This window comes from Drosophila willistoni (genome assembly GCF_018902025.1).
Source record: "Drosophila willistoni isolate 14030-0811.24 chromosome XR unlocalized genomic scaffold, UCI_dwil_1.1 Seg143, whole genome shotgun sequence".
In the NCBI taxonomy this organism is placed as follows: Eukaryota; Metazoa; Arthropoda; class Insecta; order Diptera; family Drosophilidae; genus Drosophila; species Drosophila willistoni.
Window position 1 is genome coordinate 8,233,788 of NW_025814056.1, and position 25,217 is coordinate 8,259,004.

At 37.5% G+C, this 25,217-nt stretch overlaps 1 protein-coding gene across 9 annotated transcripts in view; it reads left to right on the forward strand.

Annotated features, from left to right (window-relative positions):
• LOC6645364 (formin-binding protein 1-like) overlaps positions 1 to 24,881 on the forward strand; it is a 38,720-nt gene extending 13,839 nt beyond the window's left edge. For 4 of the 9 annotated variants that reach the window (XM_023177382.2, XM_023177383.2, XM_047011876.1 and 1 more), the window contains exons 3-11: positions 15,538 to 15,653; positions 18,237 to 18,287; positions 19,392 to 19,536; positions 19,609 to 20,078; positions 20,144 to 20,330; positions 22,866 to 23,215; positions 23,292 to 23,426; positions 24,258 to 24,424; positions 24,500 to 24,881. In XM_023177382.2, coding sequence (XP_023033150.1) covers positions 15,538 to 15,653; positions 18,237 to 18,287; positions 19,392 to 19,536; positions 19,609 to 20,078; positions 20,144 to 20,330; positions 22,866 to 23,215; positions 23,292 to 23,426; positions 24,258 to 24,424; positions 24,500 to 24,663 — 1,785 coding nt within the window. In that variant the 3' untranslated portion in view covers positions 24,664 to 24,881. The remainder of the gene's footprint in view (positions 1 to 15,537; positions 15,654 to 18,236; positions 18,288 to 19,391; positions 19,537 to 19,608; positions 20,079 to 20,143; positions 20,331 to 22,865; positions 23,216 to 23,291; positions 23,427 to 24,257; positions 24,425 to 24,499) is intronic. The other 5 variants (XM_047011875.1, XM_047011874.1, XM_023177379.2 and 2 more) reach the window with 5 other exon arrangements.
• Positions 24,882 to 25,217: the final 336 nt, after the last annotated feature.

Genomic DNA, 25,217 nt, shown 5'->3' on the forward strand with positions numbered 1-25,217 from the left:
TCTTTTTTTTTTCTTAGCTATTGGAGATTTTTATTTAGTTATTCTATTGAAAAGTCTTTCATAATTTTCTAAACAAATCGATAAACCGGTTTATCTTTCACTCAAACAAGAAAGACAATCAAAATTTTTGTTGATTTCTTTTTGAAGATTCTTTTGTTAATTTGCAAAAGTGAAAACTGTTCCCCCCCTCCCCCTCTTTCGCATAGATGTAACAAGCAAATACAAATGTGTCATTTAAATTTTAAAAAAAATGGATCAAACAATAAACAAAAGCTACCACCTGTTGGATCATCAAATGTTATCCAAATGCTCTTGCAATGGGTATGAAAATTTTCCATGACAACGCAAATTCGTTTTCACATTCGATTAACAATAATAGTTTATTAAATACATAGCTATAATTCAAAAGGGTCTAAAAAGAACGGGTAAAGTCTTCTTTATTTTCTTTGACCATAGCTTTAGTTTAGGTTGGGTAAGGTTGTGGAAACTTATTTAATAAATGATAGAAAGGATTAAAGCCTAGTTGGAGATCACTTAAGTGTGTTTGATCCCTTGTTGACCATTCTACGTCTCGTTGGAGAATCACAAACTCATAAGTCGGTTTGGCAAGAGTATACACAATTCGGGAATGTCAATTTATTGCATTTGTGATATCGTTTCGAGTCAATTAACATACAGAGAGAAGGAGACAAAGAGAATCTTCTTAACGGTTTATGCATTTAACTGTAAATGCATTTCGAACGGGTTCTATTTGATATTGTTAGTTAGCCCGCTTTTGTCTCGCTCCCTCTCTTTCTCTCTCTCTATCTCTGTGTCTGTCTCTGTTTCTCTTGAAAGCAACCAAAAATATGTGAAAAATCTATACAAATAAGCTAAAAATATAAACAAGAAAATTTACACACAGAGAGAAAGAGAAGGTAGATAACGAGAAGCACTTGGAAAATTTTCAAAAAAACAAAAACCACTCGAGAAATAAAATGTGTGTGTTTTTTTTCTTTTCTTTCTATTGTTGTTGTTTTTGCTGTTGTTTTTCTGCACAGATTTCGCCCACGCAAAATGATTCAACACACAAGTGTATGGATGAAAATAAAACGTTGTTAAATTATTGCTTTATGATTTTATTTTGCTTAATTTTTTTTTTTTTTTTCATTTTTGAAAACATTTGGCAACACTTGTTATGAAATTTTTTCAATTTTCCATCCGAACATGGACACAGCGGAGGTGGCAGGCGTTGACTTGGCCTCCTGGTCCATACTTATAACGTATAACGAAAATAAAGAGAAAAAATCTCACAGAAATATTGCTAAAACAATAGACACAACCCAGACTGACTGACTGACTGAATAACTAACTAAGTAACTGGCTGGCTGGCTGGCTGGCTGAGTGACTAACTGACTGGCAAAATAAAACTCGTTTAACTTTTGAGTTGTAATTGCAACTTCCACAGCTTTTCACGATTCGCTTCTCCGTTCACCCGGCATAACTCCAACCTCCCTATTTCTCCATCCATCTGCCTACCTACTACCTACCTATATCTACCTACTCTAGATCGTTTAGCGTCGTCAAGCAGCTGGAACCAGAGCTAAAATCTTGGTCTAAACAATGGCACTCAACCGCGAGAGCAATTGAAACCAGAATTCAGTTTGGTTTAGATTTTCACTTTTGCGGCTGTTTGATGGACATTTCCCTTCCTTTCTCTTTCCCTCCATGTCGCTGTCTTTGTCCATATCTGTCTGTCTGCCAGTCTGACTCTATATGAAGGCTCAATTTCAATACGAATTTACGTTTATTTTCAAATTGTCGACTAACTGGCACGTGGTCAATTGATATGCTCTTGCTAAGGGTATTCTAATTTTAAAATTAATGCAGAAAGTATATTATATGAAGTAGATTAAACGAAAAGATATAGTTGAGTTAGATTTGTTGTTAGCCTCAATTCATTTCAGTCCAAAGAGTTTTAACTTGCATCTTCCCCTAAATTGCCATCATTTCACCTGTAGGGTAGTGTTACTTCGGTGCATTGAAATTACCTTATCCACTAGACAATGTTTTGTTGATTGTTTGTTCTATGGCTAAGGCATCGCAGCTGTTCTGTTCCATTGAATTGCAGCTTTTGTTTTTGCAGATTTGTGATTCTGCCTTCTATTTTCTTTTCACTTGGTTAATTGAAAGCATTTGGTTGGATAGCTGGAATGGTTGAATGGGGCTGGTAGCCTGCAATTGTTCAGATGTTCGAATGGGAGGGTCGGGCGGGGTGGTTTTTGTTTTTTACTCGGACTTTGTCTAAGCAATTGCCTTTGAAATTGACATTGACTTGAACTGCGATTTCGTCGAGAAGTCTTTATTGCGGTGTGGAGTCTTTTGATGTAGGGGGAATCGAATTGAATAGGGCCATAAAGAACAACGCGTCAGTTCAATCAGTGATAAGAAATGATGAGAAATCAAAGGAAGCAATTGTTGTTGTTTCGATTGATCTACGATACTTTAAAGGAAGGAATAAATCTGTAAGAATCACAAGCAAACGCAAATCTTTTATTGTAAAAGGACCATACGATTGTTTGCCTGAAGAAGCTAGAGCTATAATCAATATGTATTTGTTATTATGTTATTGCTTCCGTCTTAGTAGCTGGGTTTTTATTTATATTTTTGATAATTTGATTTGATAATAATTTGTTGTTGGCCTGTTTATTGCTTACATCAGAGATTGTCTTAGTCGAAGAAAGAGGGAAAACGAAAAGTCTCTCACATTCCATGGCGTGCCCAATTTAACCTTTTGAACTGAACTGGTCAGTAAGAGACTTGAGAAGGTATTTGTGACGTCAGAGTTGTGTAGTTGTTGTATCGGACAATCAGCTCTTCCAGCCTCTTGTCTCTCTCTCTCTCTCTCTCTCTTAGCTGTGTGCTGCCCCAACATAAGGCCAGTTGTCGTTGTTGTTGTTGTAGCTTGGTCTCTGTTTGTTATTAATTGACTTTTGAGTTGACTTGCATTTAATTTATTGCGCATACGCCCCGTTGACTCTAAGAAGGAGACACAGACAGTCAGGCAGGCTGACTAGCGAGCACTCCAAGTTGGAGGAGTTGGAGGATGAGGTGAATAGTAAGTGATGGAGAAAGAGATAGAAGAGGGAGGATGGAGGGGCCTCACGTACAGCACCCACAAGATCGGAAGCCAATGCTTAAGGAAGTTGATAAATTTTTTTCACTGCACATTTTCCCCCTGCTGGGTGCATTTTCATGGCTCATAAATAAACAAGAGAATAATTATCTACATATAAAAATAGCGAAAATAAAAAGAAGAAAAACACCATTAAATTAAAAAACGAAAGAAGCAGGGGAAAACCCGGGAAATGGTAGCGAAAGTTATGTTCATTTGGTCGTCATCGGTTTTTCTTCTTCTTCATTGTCTTTCGTATTTTCTTGTGTTTTCCAAAGCATTTTAAAGAATTTTTGTTCTTTTGTTTATTTACTGTGAAGCGTGCGAGAGAATCGAGAATCTTCCCGCTCCCATTACTCCCCACCCACTCCCCACCACTCCCTCACAATCTGTAAGTTTGTTTTTCTATTATGATATATTCCAGGTATTTGCATTAATCCCGAATCCCCACACCCCCCACCCCCCACACTTTAGCTTTATAATTGCCACCTTGTTTTCCACGAACCTATCGTATAATCAAAACGAGCATGCCTGTGTGTGTGTTTGTGTGTGTGTATGTAAATACATACATATGTGAGAAATTTTAATTACAAGCCACAACAATAATAACAACAACAACAATTTGTGTACATATAAAGATCTATGCAGATACATACATACATATGTATATAAGTTACATATATGTGTATATTGTAATATCTGCCAGTGGCGGTTTAACCGTGACGTTTCTTATAAATTTTCTTCTTTCATAAAATTCCATTCAATTCTAAAATTAAACACAAATAGATTAAGAAATAAACTTTATTGTGGTTTTATTTAATTATTACATACATAGCGAGAAAGTGAATTATTTTAAATCTAAAACTATTATAATATAATCATTCTTCATATGAAACAAAGAGAATCCTAAAGCAATTACTTACACCAATAAATTCATGATTTAAAATTGCACAAAGATTATCAAATTTTCCCCATAGTTCAGATTATTCTTTCTATGCTAAAAATAAATGTCATCTCAAAATAAATGCATTACAAAGAAAACAAATTAACTGTAGCCTCCTATTAATCCGCTCCTGTCATCTTCTCTAGTTGCAATGCTCATAAGATTAATGATAAGTTGAGGACCAGTAATAGTAGAAGAAGAGGAGGAGGAGGAGTATACGCGGATTGGCAGTGGTGGGGGCTGCGCTTCATGATCCCGGCACTGAAAGTAATGGAGAAGAAATAACATGAGAGCATGAGAAATGACTTACTTGGAAAATGTTGTTTGGCTTTTGCTCTAGTTAAAAAACCAAAAAAAAACAACAACAACAAAACATAAACAGAAAAAAGAGTTGCATTTTGTTGTTGTAGTGCTCATGTTGTTGTTTCTTAGACAAGCAACGGAAATGCAACAAATTTTTGTTGTGGTCACATTGTTGTTGTTGTTGTTGTTGTTGTTGTTGTTGGATGGTTGGAAAAAGCGAAACTCTTGTTGCAACTTGATAAGAGTTGCAAACACATAAAACTATTTATAGATATCAGCTCATAGACCGAACGACATAGACTTCCAGCCAAGCTCGCTTAGTAGTTAGCTCTATATAGGCTGTCTTTGCCTTATCCAATTGGTCAATTCTGGTCAGTCATTTTGGTTGCACTTACTATATATGTAAGTGTGTGTGTGTGTATGTATGTGCGTAGAAATGTCCGGGCTTCTTTACTCGGATACAACCCCTACCTAGCCAAGTTAACTCCTCTTCTGGCAGTCCTCCGCCCAGGTTTGTTGCTGCACATCGTTTTTAGCCAAAGTAGTTCAACCTGTTCGGTAACTTTGGCTGCTGCTGCTGCGACCAAAAGAATGTGGCTGCGAATTTATAGCTCTTTTTGCTTTCAACTTTACGACATGACGACGTCTCACACGGCTGCTGCTGCTTCTTCTACTTCTACTACTACCACATCTCTTCTAGTCGGGCTAGAAAAATTAAACTTTCATGGCGAAATTTACCTGCAAAAAAGAACAACAAAAATTATATTACAAAAATAAGCATGATCTGCCGTTTGTTCAGTTACTCTTCTAGACTATATCTTTACCCTGCATCTTGTCTTGTGTGTAGGTTCCAGGCCTATGATATAAAGCTTGATGTAAGTGATTATCATATCAAATTGTACATCAAAGCGGAAGTTCTTATAGGCTGTCATACCCTGCAATTATTTCGAGATAGAGGCTAGATTAGTTTCTTTGCAAGTAACTAAATAACACTGTGATTATATGCCGCTTTGCGCAGGGTATTTGCTAGTCGTAGCGGTCATTTGAATGTCCATTTTGCATATGAAATTGAAGCTTAGCCTAGACAAGTGTGACTATTTTCTGTCAAGTGGCTCAATCTCTTCCTCATAGACATAAAATGAACGAACCAACCACTGCCCGTTGCCATGTCCATCCAAAGGCATCTGTTTGATGGCTTTTGTTTTTTATCTTGTTTTTTTTTTTTTATATATACTTCAGCATCATATAGTATCGTCGTCTTCTTCTTCGTCTTGGTTGCCAGCTCTCTCAATTAAGTTTAATGAGCACATGAGCATTTTCATAATTGGAGCAAATTAACTTGAATGGCGCTTCAAGACCCAAGATAACCAATTCTCCACTTTTTATATATATATATTATATATATACTGATATGCTATAGATGTATGTATTTCTGTATATGCTTCTTCATATATACATATAGCATGGATCACTTTTTAACCGGAAGTATATTAGACTTACTTTTGTCTGACCAACTTCCCTCTTATTCAATTCACTCATTTTGGCCCTCTAATGAGCCACAATTGTGTGATTTTTACTGTTGATTCCATGCACTAGTTTTTGCATTTGGCACGTTTCGAGGTTACTTGAGCAATCTCTGCAATGATTTTTTGGTTTTTTGGCACTACCACGACTTGGCAAATACTCTCTACTCTTGGAGATTTTAATTCTTCACTGATAAACTCTTTTGTGAATTGGGTAATATAATGGATTCTCTCACGAATTCTTGGCTTATCGTTCCACACACATTCTTTTGTGAGCATATTCTGGTAAATGATTTTTTGGACCACTTTACCACTGTCGGCTTGGTGAAGCTGTCAGATGGTCAATTAGTTCGTTTCTGGCTTTCAGCATGAACTGCCTGTTTGGCTATTTAAATGCTGCTTGCAGCGCCTATTCAACGGCAACGGCACTTTTGGACCAACACAACAAGGAGGATTGGCATGTGGAATTTTTGGTGAGTGTTAGATCGACTCTCCATTCCACTCCACTCGCAACGACTCGACTCTTTACTTGCCCCATCTGGTTGCAACATTTACAAGAACTGCCCCGCAGGTGGTTAACCATTAACCATGCATTGACAGATATATATTGCTTACTATATTGCTTGAGTTGAGTTGAGTTGAATTCGGGTTCCGTAGTTGTGCCGCAACCAGTTTGCAATTAAATGTCGCCGTTTAAATGTGATTTGATTTTTCGTTTCGGTTTCTGTATTCCCATTTTGCACCTTTTGCATAACAAAATGCAATCGCAATCACATATTCACACAGATTGCTTGGGACCATATCAATCTATTGATGGCATCGTGTGTGCGGCTAGATACGACTTTAAGATTCCATCTTATGGAAGTGGAAGTGGTATAATAAAAGAACTAGAATAAGAACGTGCTAAGACGCCACAAAGTGAGTTCTAAATGTCAGATTAAGTGTGAAACTCCTAAACTTACTAAACTCCCTTACCATCTATTGATGCATTTTTTTTCATTTGGCTAACATTTTTGTACTTTTCATTTCAATTAAAACCAAACAAACCCTGTGTTAGGTCTATCTCTCATGCCTTTGGCTTTAGTCTAATAGGTAGTTGACCATCTCTAATAACAATTTGAGTTGCTTCTTGACCAACCGCTGTTCCGCCCGTCCGTCCGTCTGTCTGACTGTCTCCCTGTTCATCTTCTGGCTTCTGTCTTGATGGGTTGTTGCTTCTGGTTTGCGGTTGCTGAAAGTTAAAGTTCAAATAAACGATGTGGCTCAAGTATTTTTATGATTACGCTTTTTTTTCTAAACGCTGACTCTCTCATGTGTATGCTAGTATGTGTGTGTGTTAACGGTTAACACACAACATGTATGTATGTATGTATGTATATGGTATCTAGCATTTTTCACATCTTCTATGGTGTTTTTTTCCTCTTTTTTTTGGCCTAATGTTTTTTTATGCTTCCTGTTTATCGTAAGCTTCTTCTTCGAGCCAAGATCATGTTACCGTCTCGACGAGATTAGCAGCTTTGTTTTGCTTTTTTTTTTTCTTTTCTAGATTTTCCACATTTTTAGTAACTGTGAAAAGGCGTCATTTGATTTATTCATTTTGCATATTTATTGCACATTTTTTGCATGTTAAATAATTATCACATAATTCGTGTTTACAAAGAGCTCTTATAATTGGATTTGGGGCTAACCTCAATATAATGTGATATCGATCGATTTTGGTTAGAAAATGGCAAAGTTATTTAATCAATAGTCAGTGACAGGCAAAATCGTTCGGTTAGCAATGGGTTAATGTGCCAATTTTGGCCACATTCAACGCAACAGCAACAACTGCAACAACAACAACAACAACAAATGTTGCTGTTGTTACTGATGTTGAGTGACTGATAAAATACATAGAAAAAGGAAGGCAAAGGCAAATAACAACAAACAAGACCTCAAGTCTCTACGAGGGTTAACCGAAAAGTAACCAATTAAAACTGATGGCCTTTATTAAGGTCATCCTTACGAGGTTTTCTCGAAATGGAAAACTATGAAAGCGAACCAAAATTCGGATATTAAAAACAATTTGTCGCATGACTTCATGTTGAAATGAGAATTTGCATATTAAAGCATTAAAATTATCGTGACATGATGACGAGTTTTAGTGACGCATTTCGCGAAGGTCGTCGTCGTGAAATGCCCCAACAACAAAACACTTGAAAATGGAGGATAAGGCTTAAGGAAATGTTAGCAATGAACTCTTAGTGGGTTGGAAGATTCCAACTATTTGGGTAACCCTCGCATGTGTGTGAGGCTATGCAAATATAGAGTAGAGTAGTAGGTGGCGGGGGACTGGGACTTTGAGTGACTGAATGACTGTCTGAATGAATGGGTCTCTGTGAGGCGGAAAAATCGTTACAACAAATTAACTGAAAATGTGCAAATAACAACAACAACAACTGAGAAGAACAACAACAATAACAATACGAGGAAAAAGCTGCTTATAAATAGACCCAAAATGAGGTCAGGTCAGGCGGGAATAGGTTTTCGATTCTCTTCCTCTTCTTCTTTTTCTTTCAACTTAATTCTATTTTCCAACCCACAACCCTTTAGAGGTTTTCAAAATCAAAGAAAACAAAGAAAATTAGTAATAGGTAAACGAAAACGAAATGAAGAATCGTCAGCTGGCAAATTGCATTTGCTTGCGTGTAGACTTGCATGCAAAAGGGAGAAAGAAGAGAGAGAGAGTGTGATGGGGAGGCGGGGGGAGGAGGTTAGAGGTGAATGAACCTGACCTGCCTTCGACTCTGACTCTTTAGTGTGTGTGCTTTTACTCACCATATGGATTGACTGACAAGCGACCAACTCATCATGAATATAACATTTTTATAGTCAAAACAAAGGCGCCGCCACCGCTGCTGCTGCTGTTGTTGTTGTTATTGTTGCTGCTAAGCGGCGTTGTCATGCAAAAACATTAACATCACGGGGCGTGGCATTCCTCCCCTCATGCACACACACACACATACCCACATAAACTCACACATGGGGGGCAATGTCAATTTGGCCATCCAAGGCCCAACTATAGTGGTTTTTTTTTGTTTTTGTTATTTTTTAGTCATCTAAATGTCAACTGGGTGCAGGCAACGGCAGCGAACAGTCATGCCGGGCGGTCAACTTCTGTTGTCGATAGCAGCATTTCCATCATTCCATTCCATTCCATTCTATAGCATACCATTCTAGAGCGCTTATCAGGAGGCAAGACGTCGCCTCGAGTTGTGGCACTTCGTTTTGTTGGCGTGCCACCACGTCCGTTGCAGATAAAAGCGCGTGCAGTGCGGAACTTCCATGATTCTCTCCTTCCACTTCTTCGTCTTGAACTCATCATCATCAGCCAAGTGGTGCAGCATTGCGACAACTTTTCACTAGGCAAAACGGAAATTTTGCGATACCACCACATAATGAGAACAAGAAACCACACACAATTAAAATTTAAGAAGAAGATAGAAATTTTGAAACAGAAGAACACAAATTTAATCAGTAAATAATTAGCAAGAATTACTAAATTAATTAAAGCCTTTGGGTGGTAGTTCTTGTTGCAGATTAGGTTAGTTCTAAGAAGCTAAGTCAGCTGACATGGTTTGAGCTCTCGATTTAAAAATAATACTAATTAATTAATTATGTATATTCAAATGTGAATTATAATTCAATTATGAAATAAAGTCATTTCCTTTGAATGCTAATATTCAGTTTTCAATTTCTATTCAATTTTTCAATTATTTCATAATACATGTTTAAAACTTAATTCAAAGTTAACCTTTTTGTTTACGTATTGTACTACTAATTCCAACCCAACTCCACCAATCTGTGACTCCTCCTCTGAATTGGACTTAATTCAAGACTTGGTTAGTGCTGACCTAGTGATCCATAAAGAATAACTTTAATTTTAGTTTCGTTTTAGATTTAGATTTCCGACAAACTGTGAAAGCGTAAGAGATAAGCCACATTTTAGGCATTTGCTATGGATTTAGTTATGGGGTGAACAAAAAATACTTGTCCGGATAATTACTTTTAAAGTAGTTTGGGTATTGCATTTCTCTGTTTACCATTAGTTCTTTTTTTGTTTTCCTTCGAGTGCATTATAATTAGCATGGAATGTTTTGGCCGCTTCGAGGCGTCTCTCCCCTGCCGGTGGTCGGTCCGAGGCATCTAACTAAACTAGCCTATGGCTTCGAAAAAAAAACCGCAGTAACAAAATCGTTTGCGTTGAACCCCGCAACTGCTGCCGCTGCCGCTGCTGCACCTGTTACCCAGTTTTGCTTTTTTTCTTTCTTTCTGTTTGCTGTTGCCTAGAGGTAGCAGCAGCAGCGGCAGCGCAGTTAGCCAAGTTAGCCAGTTTGGTTAGCTTGTTGGTCGGTTGGTTGGTTGGTTAGTCGGTCGTTTGTTCAAACTGGGTCTCTGGCGGCTTAACCATTAAAACAAAAGCCATGCCAACAACAAGCAAGCCAGCCAAAAGGAAGCCAACGTTTCTGGTCGAGTGAACCAGAGCCACCGCCTGATGCCGACAATTGTAATGCAAACAGGAACCCATAGTGTACCGCCAGAAACCAAAGACTGGGGTAGGGATCGGAAGAAGGGGCATGCCATGCTTCAATTGACACCCTCAGCTTGGCATTGGCTGCCGTTGCCGTTGTCGTCGCAGTTGCAGTTGCAGTCACTAATATTACATAAAAAGACAAACAATCGACAGCATTTCGGCTATGGCCATCATCACTTAGGCTCAAAAACTGTTCAAAGGTTTTCCCATTCACTGTTTTGGTTTTAATTTGCCACAAAAGTTGCGCAACAGTTGATTTGCACCTTAAACTACTGCGGTTTACTATGCCGCCCTGTGAGACTGAAGTCTGGCCTCATCCTCATCGTTATGATATAGAGAGATACATATATATATATATTGGAAATTGAAACTGTCAACCGATCTTGCGGTAAAGACAGAAATTCTCCCCAGATAGATAAACCAAACGGCGGCAGCGACACTTCCTCCTCAGTCCGGAGTCTCTGTCCCTGTCTATGTCCCCGTTCCAAATTCATTGCGATTGCGGCTGCATTTTTCGTGTTATTGGTGTTGATCAAATGTCACGAGCAATGAAGAATCGAATCAAAATACACGATTAAATTAATGAAAACCCAACAACAACACCAACAATAATAACAATGACGCACAGTGGTACGGAAATAAATCAAATAAATAAATACTCGGAAAGGTTTTGAAACTAGAGCTTGAGTATCGTTTTTTTTTTTTTCGATACATATAGATATAGTAGTTCCCTGAAGTGGATAAACTATGAATATAAATTTAATATATCTACATACCAATTATGATCATTATTTTGTTGAGACTGATCCACTGTTGGGGTTAGGGGGCTGGGAAACAAATAACACACACAATTCTTTGGTTGGTTTTTAATCAATCAATCAATCGATCGACTCACTCGCTCACTCAGTCAGTCTCTCTCTCTCTCTCTCTCTCTGTGGTCTTCAGTGTTCAATCTTGACCCAGTGGCAGACGCAGACCTCGGCCCTTAATATATTATATGTTGTGTTTAATTCCACATTGATTGCTGCCGCTCCATCTCGACACAATCAGCGATTTTCAATCGAATTGAACACTCTTTGATTTTTGGGTCTCTATTTACACGACATGAAAACTGTTTTGTCGTGTTTACTTAATATTATTATTATTATTATTACTAGCATTTTTCACTCCCTCTCGCTGTCTCTCTCTCTCTCTCTCTCTGGCAATTTATTAATTTCTTTATGGACTTTTGTTGTCACGGTGTTTGTTGTTGTTGTTGTTGTTGTTGTTGCTGTTGTTGTGTTTTCTTTATGGGTTTTGTTTGTCTTTGGAAAGTGTTCAAAAACGATTGTTGTCTTTAGATTCTGATTGCTACATTTTCGTTGATTGTTTTTGATGGACGACGACAAGTTAAGGTAGCAGCGGCTAAAGTGGCTAGTGGGGTTGCTGGTGGATTGACTGAGTGACTGACTGACTGAATGTTTGAGTGAAAGCCAATACCATTTATCGAGGGTTTGGGATTGGTTTTTACTAATAACTTTTTTGCCTGGTTGACATTTTTCGAGAAAACTTTCGCCATGATTTATTGGCCAGCTTGTTAGTTTGGCGTTTTTTTTTCGGTCATTTGCCGGACATTAATCTCCGCTTCCCAAACCCACCTCTCTCTCTCCCCCTCATTTACACTATGTGTGTTGTGTGTTTGTGTGAATAAAAAATAAATAATATTTAAATGCTGTCTTCGAATATGTGTGTAATAAGAGATGAAGATGCTGGCTTCATTTTTCGTCTCCGAGTCTCTTCATCATCATTATCATCTACTGCTTTAGCTGGTGTCACTAACCTGGCCCATCTGGCAAAGGCATGTCGGAGGCTGGATGATGATGCTGCGTCACGTGCTCCCGGCGTCATCTCCCTCGAATCTCCTACTGCTTTTAGGATGCTGCTGCTGCTTTTTTTTTCGCTGCATTGCGCCGCAGCTGTCATGCCAATTTTAAACCCTCTGATGTTCATTTAGTTTTCATTCCTTTTATGCTGAACGCCAGAGAGACAGACTGTTTGACTGACTGACTGCCGGCCGGCAAGTCTTCCCGTCACCTCACCTCACCTCGCCTCGCCACGACATGGAATGGAATGACAGAGAGGTCGGTCGGCCTGCTATGGGCATGGATGGTATCGTCTGGCTTGCCTTTTTTAGTCGACTCGCGAATCATTTGCTTGCGGCTGATCTCTCTCGCTCTGCGGTCAAGGTTAACTATGCGATCCGATCTTCCTCCCCTAGCCTCCGTTTCTCCGCCCCCCTCTCACTGGCTGGGTGTCGGCAAAATAACCTCCAGAGTCGTCTATCAATGTCAACCAATATGACAGGGTGTGCGTGTGAAGCATTTCATTTCATTGAGATGCAGTTGTTTTTTCTTCTTCTTTCTCTAGCATAATCTAATCATTATTTTATGATTATATAAATCAAATGGAATGAGGAAACCATCAAGCACAAATATCTATAGTTTTTAGGAAATCATTGTTTGTGTTGCCTTAGAAAGAAAGTCTGCTTAGTAGATTAACCAAGTTCCTCAAAGCTGTATCTATGGTAACCCTCGCCAAGCATCGACGAGAAATTCCATTCCATTCTCACCTAACTAACCGGCTAACCACATAGTTTTCTCAACTTGCAAATGTCTTTCCACTTGCATGATCTGCTAATCAATATGAATGAATGAGTTATCAATTATATATTTATATAAATCAATGGCGCTAATAGCAACTTTCCTGCCACAACAACACACTCTTAGCCACACACAGACACTTACTCGGTTGGCCACTTTTTAGCTAGCCATTTCATGCCATTTAATCATTCATTCAGCATCATGATACTTATAAGTTGGTCAATTGGAAAAACAGTTTCCCGCTAGCAAGGATGTTGCGCAAGCAAACACACACACAGAGGGAGAGGAAAGGTAGGCAAATAAATGAATTTGATTGAAAGGCACTTGGGGGTTTAGTTGCCACTCAATTGGCTTTATGCAATATGGGTTTCGGGGCGAGTGACAGACAGAGTTTATAGGCCTAGATAGTGGCACACATTGCCTGCCTGCCCACCCACCCACACCCATCTAAATCCACATCCAAATCCACATGGAGTCAAAGTCGGATCGGATAGGTACGAATCATTATGCATGGCAAAGTAGTTTTGCCTCTGAAAAACCGCCGAATGGTTGCCGCAGTTGAAGCAGCCGCCTGCTGACGCCTGCAGCAAGTTTTGCAACTCAATTATTTTCTGTGGCAGCTTCAACCTACTCCCCCACACACACACACACACTCACACTTATACCACACACGTGTGTGTGGCATGACATTTTCCTTGTTGTTTCTCCACCATTTTAGTTGATTATTTTGTTTTACCACAAAAATGTGTTGTTGTTGTTGTTGTTGCCACACCTTTGGCCTGGCTTACAAGAGTAGCGTAATAGAGTGGGGAGAAAGTTTCCTCCCTCTATCTCAAACATCTCCTACCCTGTGACGCAAGTAAATTCTATTAATTGAATACAAAGACTAAAAAACTGTATAACCAAATGTTATTTCACAAATTGTATTCAATTAATGGGTCTAGTCTAACGTAATGTTGCCAAATTTCATTGATCATTGATCACAGCAAGCAATTTGGCAACCTTGTTAGACATAGCTGGCAAAACGAATCGGCAATAGCAACAAACATTAAGAGAAGAAGACCTCAAAAACGTAAATTTTTTCAACAATTTTGTTGCCGCTCAAAAATTGTTTAGGCCATGATCACAACTGGGTTTCATTACATAATTGATGTTAATTTTCTTGAGAGCCAAAAACAAAACAAAGAGTGTGAGAGGGGTGGAGGTATGGGGGGAGATCTCGTTGAGTATCTCATGCAAATTGGGTTGCTTTTGCCATTTGTTGTTGTTACCTGGTTTTGTTTTGCCTCTATACCCTAACAAAGAGAAGGGGCAGAAAAACTGCACACTCAAGTTGATCAATGTTGTAGCTTAAATTTGGAAAGGGCATCAAGCTGTTGGCATGGTTTGGCTTGGAGTTTTGCATTTAATTTATTTGCTGGCAAAGATTGCGTCGTCTTGTGGGCGTGATTGGCAGCCTAGATGACAGACAGACAGACAGACAGAGAGACAGACCTACCAAACAAGCAACTGATCCGACCAACTGATCGACTAACTGATCAACCGTTCGGTAGTGTCTTTTGATGTTGTCTTTTCCCTCCATTTCACTTAAATGCGTGTGTGCGCGCAAAAAATACAAAAAGGCACAAAAAAAAAAGAGTGAAAATAAGTGGAGCAAACGCAGTTTGTTTTGATTATGCTTCGGTTTGCTTGCCTATTGACAAATCGTATATTGAAAAGTGTTGCAAATTAGAGAAAGACATGGTGAGTGTTGTGGCCGTGGTCGAGGGGGGCGGCAAGGTAATAATGCCGAGTGTTATGACATAATAACAAATAGAAATACATAAACGATTGTTGTTTCGGAGGAAGTTGCCCATATTTGTGTCAACGGTAAATTAATGAATGAATTTCATTTAATTTTTGTGTTAAATTATGGTTAACTAGTAGCGATCCCCCACACCGTCTCCCCTCTTTTGTTGCCTCTCGTTGGATATCGCTCAATATGGCCACCTCTAAGTGATTTTGGATTCATCATCATTTAATTTTGTTTGCCTGAAACGCAATATATATGTATCTGATATATATCGTCATATACAGTTTGTGTGTATATAATTATATGATCTTTATCATATATAGCGCACACTCTCGACATTTGTTTCTTCTTTGTGGCATGCCACTACGCAGTTTCTACTTCGGCGGCTAATTAAAAAATTAGATTATAATTCTCTTTACGTTTTTTTTCTTCTTTTTTTCTGGCCTAGATTTTTCTGGCCAGATAAAGGCATTCGTGTGTTGGCTCAATGTCAAATGCATTAAGGCTTATTTTTTGTCTCTCCTATCCCCCCCTCCATCCACCCAATGCCAATGACTCGAAGAGTGGAAAGAATAATTCGCACTAATCCATTTCACATGTCTATTTACAGGATCAGAATGAAAATCTATCAAATCACACAAACAAAGGCATCGACGCCTTAGATAAATTATGCAATCTTCTAAGAGATCGTGCAGCCATAGAAACGGAATATGCCGGCAAATTAAGGTGAGTTTATATCAAATAAATTTATCCAGGATAACAAGTCTCGAGAGTCTCTAGGATTGTAGAGAGTAAGAAAACGAAATTTCGTCATCTCTTTTATTAGAAATTATTTTATTTAGTTTAAACGTATTCTGGATAAAAAAATAGTAAATACATTGATAAGAACGAGTATTTTGCCTCTGTTAAATTTGGATTAGCCTTGGCATGGTTATTCGATAAGAAATACTTTAGTACTTCCCGCAATACCGATGAATCATTATTTACTATATGCTATAAAATTCTAATCTTGTTAGGTCAGTGTTTCAAACTACTTAAAGTTGAATCATGCTCAAGTGATTTATATATATATTAATATTGTAGTTTTATTTTATGATCCCGATATTGACTTGTGATATTATTTAATGAGTTTTTATTTAGTTTTATGGCTTAAAGTCAATTGAGGCCTATGATTTGCCCATTCAGTTGAGTCTTGAGCCATTTGGTGTTTTTCCTTTTCGTTTGGCGTTTTTTTGTTTTTTTTTTTTTTGCTATATGTATGTATATATAATTGATTGGCGCCAATACCATATCGGTTTATAGTCACAACCAGCCAATTAAATATATGTAGGAATATATATTTCGATTATTCTTTAGATTGTTTGCTTGGTTTTTTGTTTGTTGTGTTCGCCAAAGCCTCACCCATTCGGCATGGAGCACGGCATGTCATGTGGTGGCTAGCTGTTTTTTTTTTTTTATTTCTCATTTTTCCATTTTATTAAAATTGTTTTTTGCAGCTGCCAAAAATTCCTTACAACGCCAACAAAATTTCGTTGTTGTTTTATGGAAGTAAAATTTTCATTAATGTAAGAAATATATATATGTATGTACATATATATAAATAAGCACAAGGTCGTCCAGTAGAGACACTTGTTGTTGTTATTGTTGTTGGCCAAGAGTGAATGCTGTGGCTCAGTTCCATTGGGTTCGATCTCTCCTTCTCTCTTGCTAGTTCCTGTATAAAATGATAATAATATAGTTAAAACCAAAACTGAATTCGACTGACATTTTATATGAGCCGCTGCCAAGTCGAGACAAGGCAAGACGAGGCTTTGGAGCCAAAACAATAAGACGTAATTGCCTTAATACCCCATACACTGGGCAACATAATTTAATTGAAACGACTTTAAGTGCTTAACAAAGAAACCATAGAAATCGTCTCCTAGTATGCATCTTCCTACTCAATTAAACACATAAAACTCTTCTCGGAACATTCTTATCATTCTATGTCGGAAAATGATAAGAGCTTAGTGCAAAAATGTCTTGGGAAATGCATGTAAAGCACAAACATTGCTCTGATTCACTTATGTGAATGACATCATGACATTCTTTGTGAAAGATAAATGACTTTAGTTTAGTTATCACCCCCGTCTTGGCATACACACATTTCGTTTGTAGGACAGTGTAATAAATGGCTAATTGTAAATGTTTTCCTAAGTCCGGTGTTTATTTTTCTCTCTCTTTCTCTGACCCAAGAATGTGCTAAGCCACACCTATTTGGGGCAAGAATTTTATAACTTCAACCCTCACAGCTACTGCTGTCCACATCACCATCATCATCACCATCACCATGATGATTATTATGATGGTCTTTCATCATGATGAGGTTGTAAATTGCACAATTGAGTGACACCAAAATAAACATGAGCTGACCACGACCTGCCCCACGCAATTGACACGCGACACCGACGCATTTGGTGAACATTGTGTGTCTGTGTGTGTGTGTGTGTGTCCCCGATCTCTTTTTGTCTCTCCCCTTAGCCGCCCTTAGATGACGAGTGATTTAATGTGATTAGGCTAGGGTTACCCATTTGCCAGAGCTCCCCAAGCCAAACTGATGGCTCTGACTGTCTCTTGGTCGTCATAATTGTTTAATTTACTTGAAAGATTACTGTGGCTTCACCACACCAGCGCAACCAGTGCTCCACCACTGCTATTTTGCCGCTCCGGCCAAGGTGTTGGGAACTCATCATGGTTGGCTATCGGTTTCCCACTGCTGTCTGCCTGCTTTGCTATGTCAGTTAGAGATTCCCACAATGAGTTGAGACTTTGCCAACACATAATGACTGACTGACTAACCGACTGAGACTCTGCTGCTGGCTGCTGAACTGAACTGTGGCCTCTCCGATATGACTTGGAGCTACTGTTTCTCGCTGGCTCGTTGGCTCGTTTTTTAATGACTTTATCATTACGCCGCAAAAGTTGAGTGTAGTTTTTGGAGTTGCAAGAGATTCCCAGCCCCTCAACTAACTAGACCACAAAAAGAAGAAAAAAAAAACACAAACTTATATTAAATATGCATAGTCTTGTACTTTACTTTAACATCAAGTGAAATCTCTTTGCGTGCTCCAAGCTCCAGCTCCAGCTCCAGTTTGGCTTTGGCAGTGGCAAAATGAAAAGTCTCGTGTTTAATGCAAATGCTCCTATTATTATTATTATCTACTATTATTTTTTCTTTCTATTTATAAGCAAAGTTTCACTAATGCCATGTTGTTGTTGTTGTTTTTCTAATACATTTCTTTCGTTTTTTGTTTTTTCCTCTCATTGCAGGCGCTTAGTGAAAAATTATCAGCCCAAAAAGAAGGAGGAGGAAGACAATGAGTAAGCAACAAAATAAAAACTAACAAAAAAACAAAAAAAAAACGTCTTAAAAACCCAAAACAAAACAAAAGTTTTCTCTTATTGCTTAAAAAAGTTTGTTAAATCTTTTGGAAAATTATCCATAATTGAAACTGTTTTGTTTGCCATAGATGTTAGCAAAGTGCTAAGTGGATTGACGTTCTCTTCAATTGCTTTACGGCGTATGGTCGTTCGTTGAGAGACCCCGATCTCATATGATTTGATGTGTAATTGTGCGTGTCTGTGCCATCATTTAATTTGCAAATGCCACTTGGTTATATCACAAAGTCTAGTCGAGCTAAATCTGAAGAGAACTAGCTCAATGTGTGGTCTCTTAGAGAATCACAGTTTTTAATTACATGATGGATATGGCTGGCCCGCCCTCAACATACCAAGCCAAACCGAACAAAACCAAACCAAAACCATCATCTGCCATACCGTACTTTCCAAGTGCCCTGACATCATGGCCCGCAAATAGAGTGCCAATGAGGCAAACAACAAATTGGCCCTGCCTGGCTGGCACATGGTATATGCCGTGGCATATGAGTGTAATATGACAATGAAGCCATAGCTTTAGAGCTTCAGTGTAGCTTCATGTGTAGGATAGCCTTGTGGCCAAGTTGAAGAGTTGGTAATGAAATGCCAAGCGACGTATTTGTATGCCTTATAGAGTTGTAAAATCCATAAATTTATGCATGGTCTCTGGACTTGAGTTGAGACCCATATATTGAGCCAGAGACATACCGAGTCCGATGAAGTCGCGTGGGCGTTCATTCAATGCGCGTCACAAAAGCGCGTGTCCAACTCTGTCAATAAGACCAACCATAAATCCACTCGAATGCATACACTCGAAAAAAACAAAATGTCAACAACAAGAGTTTGTCAAGTGCATTAGAAACCACATAGATTGGAATCACCTCGTTACGTCAATCTGTAGGCCAGTTAAAAGGATACACTTTTGAATTATATGTCTATTTCGATTTCTCCCAGTGTACAAGTATCTCTTTAGGCGTGAAAATATGTGGGTTGAGGCGTAGAGGAGAATTGATTCACATGCTTGTCTCTTGTCTCTTTGTTTGGTCACAGATTTACATCGACGCAAGCGATTCGCAATGTTCTCAAGGAAGTGGGCGATTTGGCCGGCCAACGTGAGGTGGTATCAGAGACCCTGCTGCTCCAGACTATACAAGGCATGACATTGCTATCAAAGCAATTGCGTGAGGATCGTAAGGTGAGTGAGAAATAACCTTCATGCGAGAGTCGAATATATGATAAATTAATGATAAATGGCTTGTTTATATAGAGATGCCTAGCTGAGGGTGGCAACCTGCAACAAAATCTTACAACGCAACTATCCTCGCTGGATCGCGCCAAGCGTAACTATGAGAAGGCCTATCGTGATTCAGAGAAGGCTGTGGATAATTATAAGAAAGCCGATATGGATTTAAATCTGAGTCGTGCGGAAGTGGAACGCTACAAGACCATAATGACATCGAAGATTCAACAATCGGACGATGCCAAAAACGAGTACGCCAATCAATTGCAGAAGACGAATAATCTGCAGCAACAGCACTTTACTATCCTTTTGCCCGCCGTCTTCAATCGCCTGCAAGAGCTGGATGAGAAACGTACGCGTGGCATAAGAGAATTCATCATCGGAGCAGCCGATGTCGAGTCATCTGTGGCGCCCATTATAGCCAGGTGTATGGAGGGTATGGTCAAGGCTGGTGAATCGATAAACGAGAAGGAGGATTCCTTTAAAGTCATAGAGCGGTGAGTTTATGCAAATTTCCTACTCGAAAGTGTACTAATATAGTTGACTCACCTCTCTCTTATAGATATCAATCGGGTTTCACACCACCTACAGATATACCATTTGAGGATCTATCGAAACTTGATCCGGATGCTGTACAGGATTCAACATACAGCAATTCCACCTCACATCTCTTGACTGTCAAGGGTACAATTAGTGCGAACAAGATTAAGAAACGTGTGGGCATCTTTAGTTTATTCGGCAGCACTAAGGTGAGATAAATCTTTGATCGATTGGATGGCTGAATGGATGGTGGTTGAATACCTTCTTTTGATTAGTTGTCCACTCTCTTGTGATCCTGCCTCCCTCCTGCCAAAACTCCCATGTTTCTCTCCGTTTCCATAGCACTACTGTCCATTTGATTAATGTGATTTTCAAGCACTTGCCTCCATTTGATTTTAAATGCTTTTCCATGTGTGTGTTTCTTTATTTATTTCTTTTTATTTTTTAATATGTTTCAATTTGATTTTAGTTTTAAGTCGTAAGTGAAATCAATTGTTTAGTTTTCTTATTACTCATGCCGTCTCTATTTCTCTTTTCTTCTTCTACTTATGTTTCAATATCATTTATATATATATCTATATACATTTTATGTTTAATACATGGACGTTGATTTCAATGATTGCTGTAAGTACCAAGTGTACCCAGTCTGTCTCTGACTCTCACTCTCACTGTTCAGGCCGTTGTTTCTTTTGTTGTTTCGTAACTTCTACTACTACTAACCGGAATCGATCGAGAAATGCCATTTACCATTTTCCCATTTCCCCCCATTTCCATTATACATACAATTCAATCTCACTCTCACTCACTCACTCACTCTGAAACAAATCTTAACAAAAGTGCATACGAATTGTGACTGTTTTTTGTTTTGCTGTGCTAAATGTTTTAACATGAAATCGAAAACAAATTAATAAATTCGCAAGCTTTTGCTTTTTGTTTGCAAAATGAACTGAAAAATTGAGAAAACTGAAGCTTATTGTCTATATATGTATATATAACACGTATTAATTGAATTAATTCTTCATTTCTTTCTGTTGCCTTTCAATTTTTCTGCTTTTAACACTCACACACACACACACTCACACACCCAACACAAACACACACCCCACATACACACGGACAAATGTGATACAAATTTAAAAAAAATATATATATATATATAAAAACAAAACCCCCAATATATATATAAACTATATAAATAAAATACTAAATCAATTTGCTGCCAATTATCATACAAATAAATAGCAAAGGCAGATAATTGAAGCCTGTATCACAATGAAGGTATGATGAAATATTCCCCAGCTTCTTTACTAACTAACTATTTCTAACTAAGCATAGCCTAATGATACCTACTTAATTGTAATTATTTGTTTAACAATAACCAAATCAATCAACAAATCACTAAACACTAAAAATCCTAACACTAAAATCACAACTAGCAAAACCCAAACTGCATACCCAATAAGCAAACAAACACATTTCGACAAACATTTATTCATATTAACTAAATCTTATTTAAATCAATATTTAGCATATCACTTGCAAACCAAAAATAAAAATAAAAATTAATTAAATTAAATCAACCTAAAATGAGTATAACCAAAAATTAATTAAATACATAATTAACTTTTGGTTGTGGTAAAAATAAACGATTCAACGATTTCCAGTTTCCGATTTCATTAATCTATATGGTAAACTATCTAGGAAACAAGTAGAAATTCTTAAGTATCTAGATTCACTAGATCTTCTTTATGTTATATAGAGAATCTTCTATATGTTATATAGAAAAATTATAGTCAAGTTTTTATAGTCAATTTTTAGTTGAGAACATTTAATCACTTGTTAGTGTTTATTCAAAGCACTCAATATTTAAGAGGTTTTCCGTTATTTTGAGTCATAAGAAACTATAAAAATAAGAAAATTACATATAATAAGTTAGTAAACTCTTAAAAAATAAATACTAAACGTTAATCAAAAGAGTATTTGTTTGTTTCAATAATAAAATGTCTCTGAATAAGATTCTTTTACCATATAACAAAAACCTTTTCAAATCGAGATTGCAACTTTTACTTTTACCTGTGTAGACTTTCTTTGGAATCGAAATCGTTAGTTTTTACGCAACCAACTGTGAATATATTCACAATAATAATATGATCGATCTATTAACATATTGAAATCGTTAAATATAGTTAGTTAGCATCAAGCTAAAGCAGAGCACACTCACACATTTGTTATTATTTTGTTTGATTATGATTTGCTTATTGTTCAGTTTTATAAGCATGCGTATTATGATTTAAGTATGTATATTGAATATTTTCTGATTTATTCGTTCGTTCGTTCGTTCGCCAACATCATTCACATTATAATTTGAGATAACCTGTTCTTTATACGGATAAAACAGGTTTTCTTTTTGATTGTTTTTAATGTGCTTGATTTTGTGAAAACGGGGCATTAGGTTAAAGCTAAGCTCTCTTTTTATATCTGTTTGTTTTATATGATTTTCCATTGTGTTGTGTTGTTCTTTTCGTTTTGTCTATGTCTCTTTATGTTTGTCTCTTCTATTCTAATCACTGCGTAAGGCGTGCTACTTTTGTCTTGATTTGTATACGTACTCGTTGCATTTGTCGTCTAAAATAACTCTATATATATATGCATATATATCTGCTATATACATATGTATATTTAATATATATATGTATATATTTTCTCAAAGTGAATTGTGTAATTAATCGATTTTATATTGACAGAACTCTCTAACGGCTGACGGGCAAAAGGAGGACTTTAGCGATTTGCCACCAAATCAGAGACGCAAAAAACTGCAGGCCAAGATCGCCGAATTGCAACAGAAAATTTCCCAAGAGACGAATGCTCGTGATGGCCTAATGAAAATGAAAATCGTCTATGAGGCGAACTCATCGCTGGGCAATCCGATGACCGTTGAGGGACAACTTAACGAATCCGAGCACAAATTGGAAAAGCTAAAAATCGATTTAAAGAAATATCAAGGCTATTTGGATAAGGCAAATCAATTGCAGACGGCAAATAATAGCCCGCAAGCGAATCGAAATCAACTACAAAACGGGCACAGAGCATCGAGGTAAGTGTTTTATATACATATGTACACCAATATATGTATGTACATATATCCATATAATCGATTTACATCATTACAGACATTCCAATGGCAGCGCCGATGATCATCATGATGATGGCGATGATCAGCCCGACGATGCTGGCAGCTTAAGCAGGTCAGATTCAGAGGATAATGTGGCGCAAATTCAAAATGGGCATAATAATAACAATAACGGGTACACTCATAAGTCTACGTTCAATGTTTATATAATACACCTACATACATACATCTCTCTCTCGCTCTCCCTTTCTCTCTCTTTGTTCATTATCATTATCATTGCTTTGACTTTAGCTTTGTCCTTATTTTTATGATTATACTACATATGTATGTATGTAGATTCATTTTTTGATCGTTACAAAAGCTTTTTGATTTTGTCATTGCTATTTATTAAGTTTCCATTTGCATTTTGCATTCGGTGTGTGGCATTGTTTTTTCTGTTTTTTTTTTTTTTTTTCGTTTTTGCGGTGTTGGTTTTCTATTTCACTTCAATTCAATGCGATTCTCTATCATATTCCAACGATCATCAACGAATTGTTATGTATTTAAACAAAAAGTGCCCGAAATAAGTCCACAATATGCCCAAAAAGGAAACAAAATTTATTTTCAATTTGATTTTGTTTCTCAATATATTATGTAGTCTTAAAAGTTTTCTGAAAAGACTGTTTGCAGCTTGTAAATTTGAGTTACTATAATCTTTTCTTAGGAATATATTCATTTCGGTTGGCATTGACAGACTTTTAGAATTGATTGTCTATATGCATCTCTATCTAATCGATGTGGTCAAAAAACCATAGCGAAAAATGTATTTCTGTAGACGAGCTGTAAAAAGTCTTTTAATCGATAACTAAAATCATTATAATTTTCTTTATTTTCTTTGGTTTCTTAAGTTCTTTTTATTTTTTGTTTGTTTTTGCTCTACACCAAACATAATAACACTTAATAATGTTGAAATTGCAACTTCTTCAAATATTTCGTTTCCGTTTGCCTTTTCCATGGTGAAATCCAGCAGTTCGGCTAGTCCCGAAAGCGGTCTGGGCACATCGCATACATCGCTACCAGGTTCGGGGCAGGGCAGTGCCAATGAGAATGCCATCGGTGAGGATGCGTATTACGAAACAGAAGTGGAACCGCTTCAACCATTGGGCACATGTCGTGCTCTTTATCCCTTCGAAGGTGAGCATGCAATACGGTTTATTCTGATTTTATATAAACTCTCTGAAAAATCTGTGGTTTTCTGTCCCCCTCCAGCCACCAGCGAAGGCAGCATACCGATGAATGAGGGCGAGGAGCTGCAAGTAATTGAAATTGATCAAGGCGATGGATGGACGCGAGTACGACGAGCTAACAATTCCAATGGCTGGGACGAGGGATTTGTGCCCACTAGCTATATTGAGTGCACGCTCTTTGCTTAGGCTTAATTGAATAAGAATTCGATGAGATGACGAGATCTACTAAATGTTAACTACTCAGCAAACATTTGCATATGTTTCCATTCATTTATAAATTTTTTTTTTATTTTAATTCTTGTGTACTTTTGTCATAACTTTGTGTTCTTTATTGAACAGCCATACACACACACACACACACACTGAGAGAGACATACATTCACCTCTCACAGCCACAGCCACATCCACACCCACACACATACACACACACACACACACACTGCGCACAACCATGTACATTTTTTGACTTAAGATAAGTTTAAAATTTTTACACTTTTTCTATATACTTTGTATATTTACTTTGATTTTACACACAAAAACGAAATGGTTATGCAAAAACGATATCATACTATATCTATACTATATAGTCATATAATATGCACCTAAAAGCCGACCTCACCTAATTGTAAGCACCGTAAAGAAACGTAACGTTTTCCCCTCCTCTTCTCTTCGCAACCGAAATTCACTAAAAGAAAAACACACACACACTAAAGAAACAAAAGAAGAAATCACAAATTTTA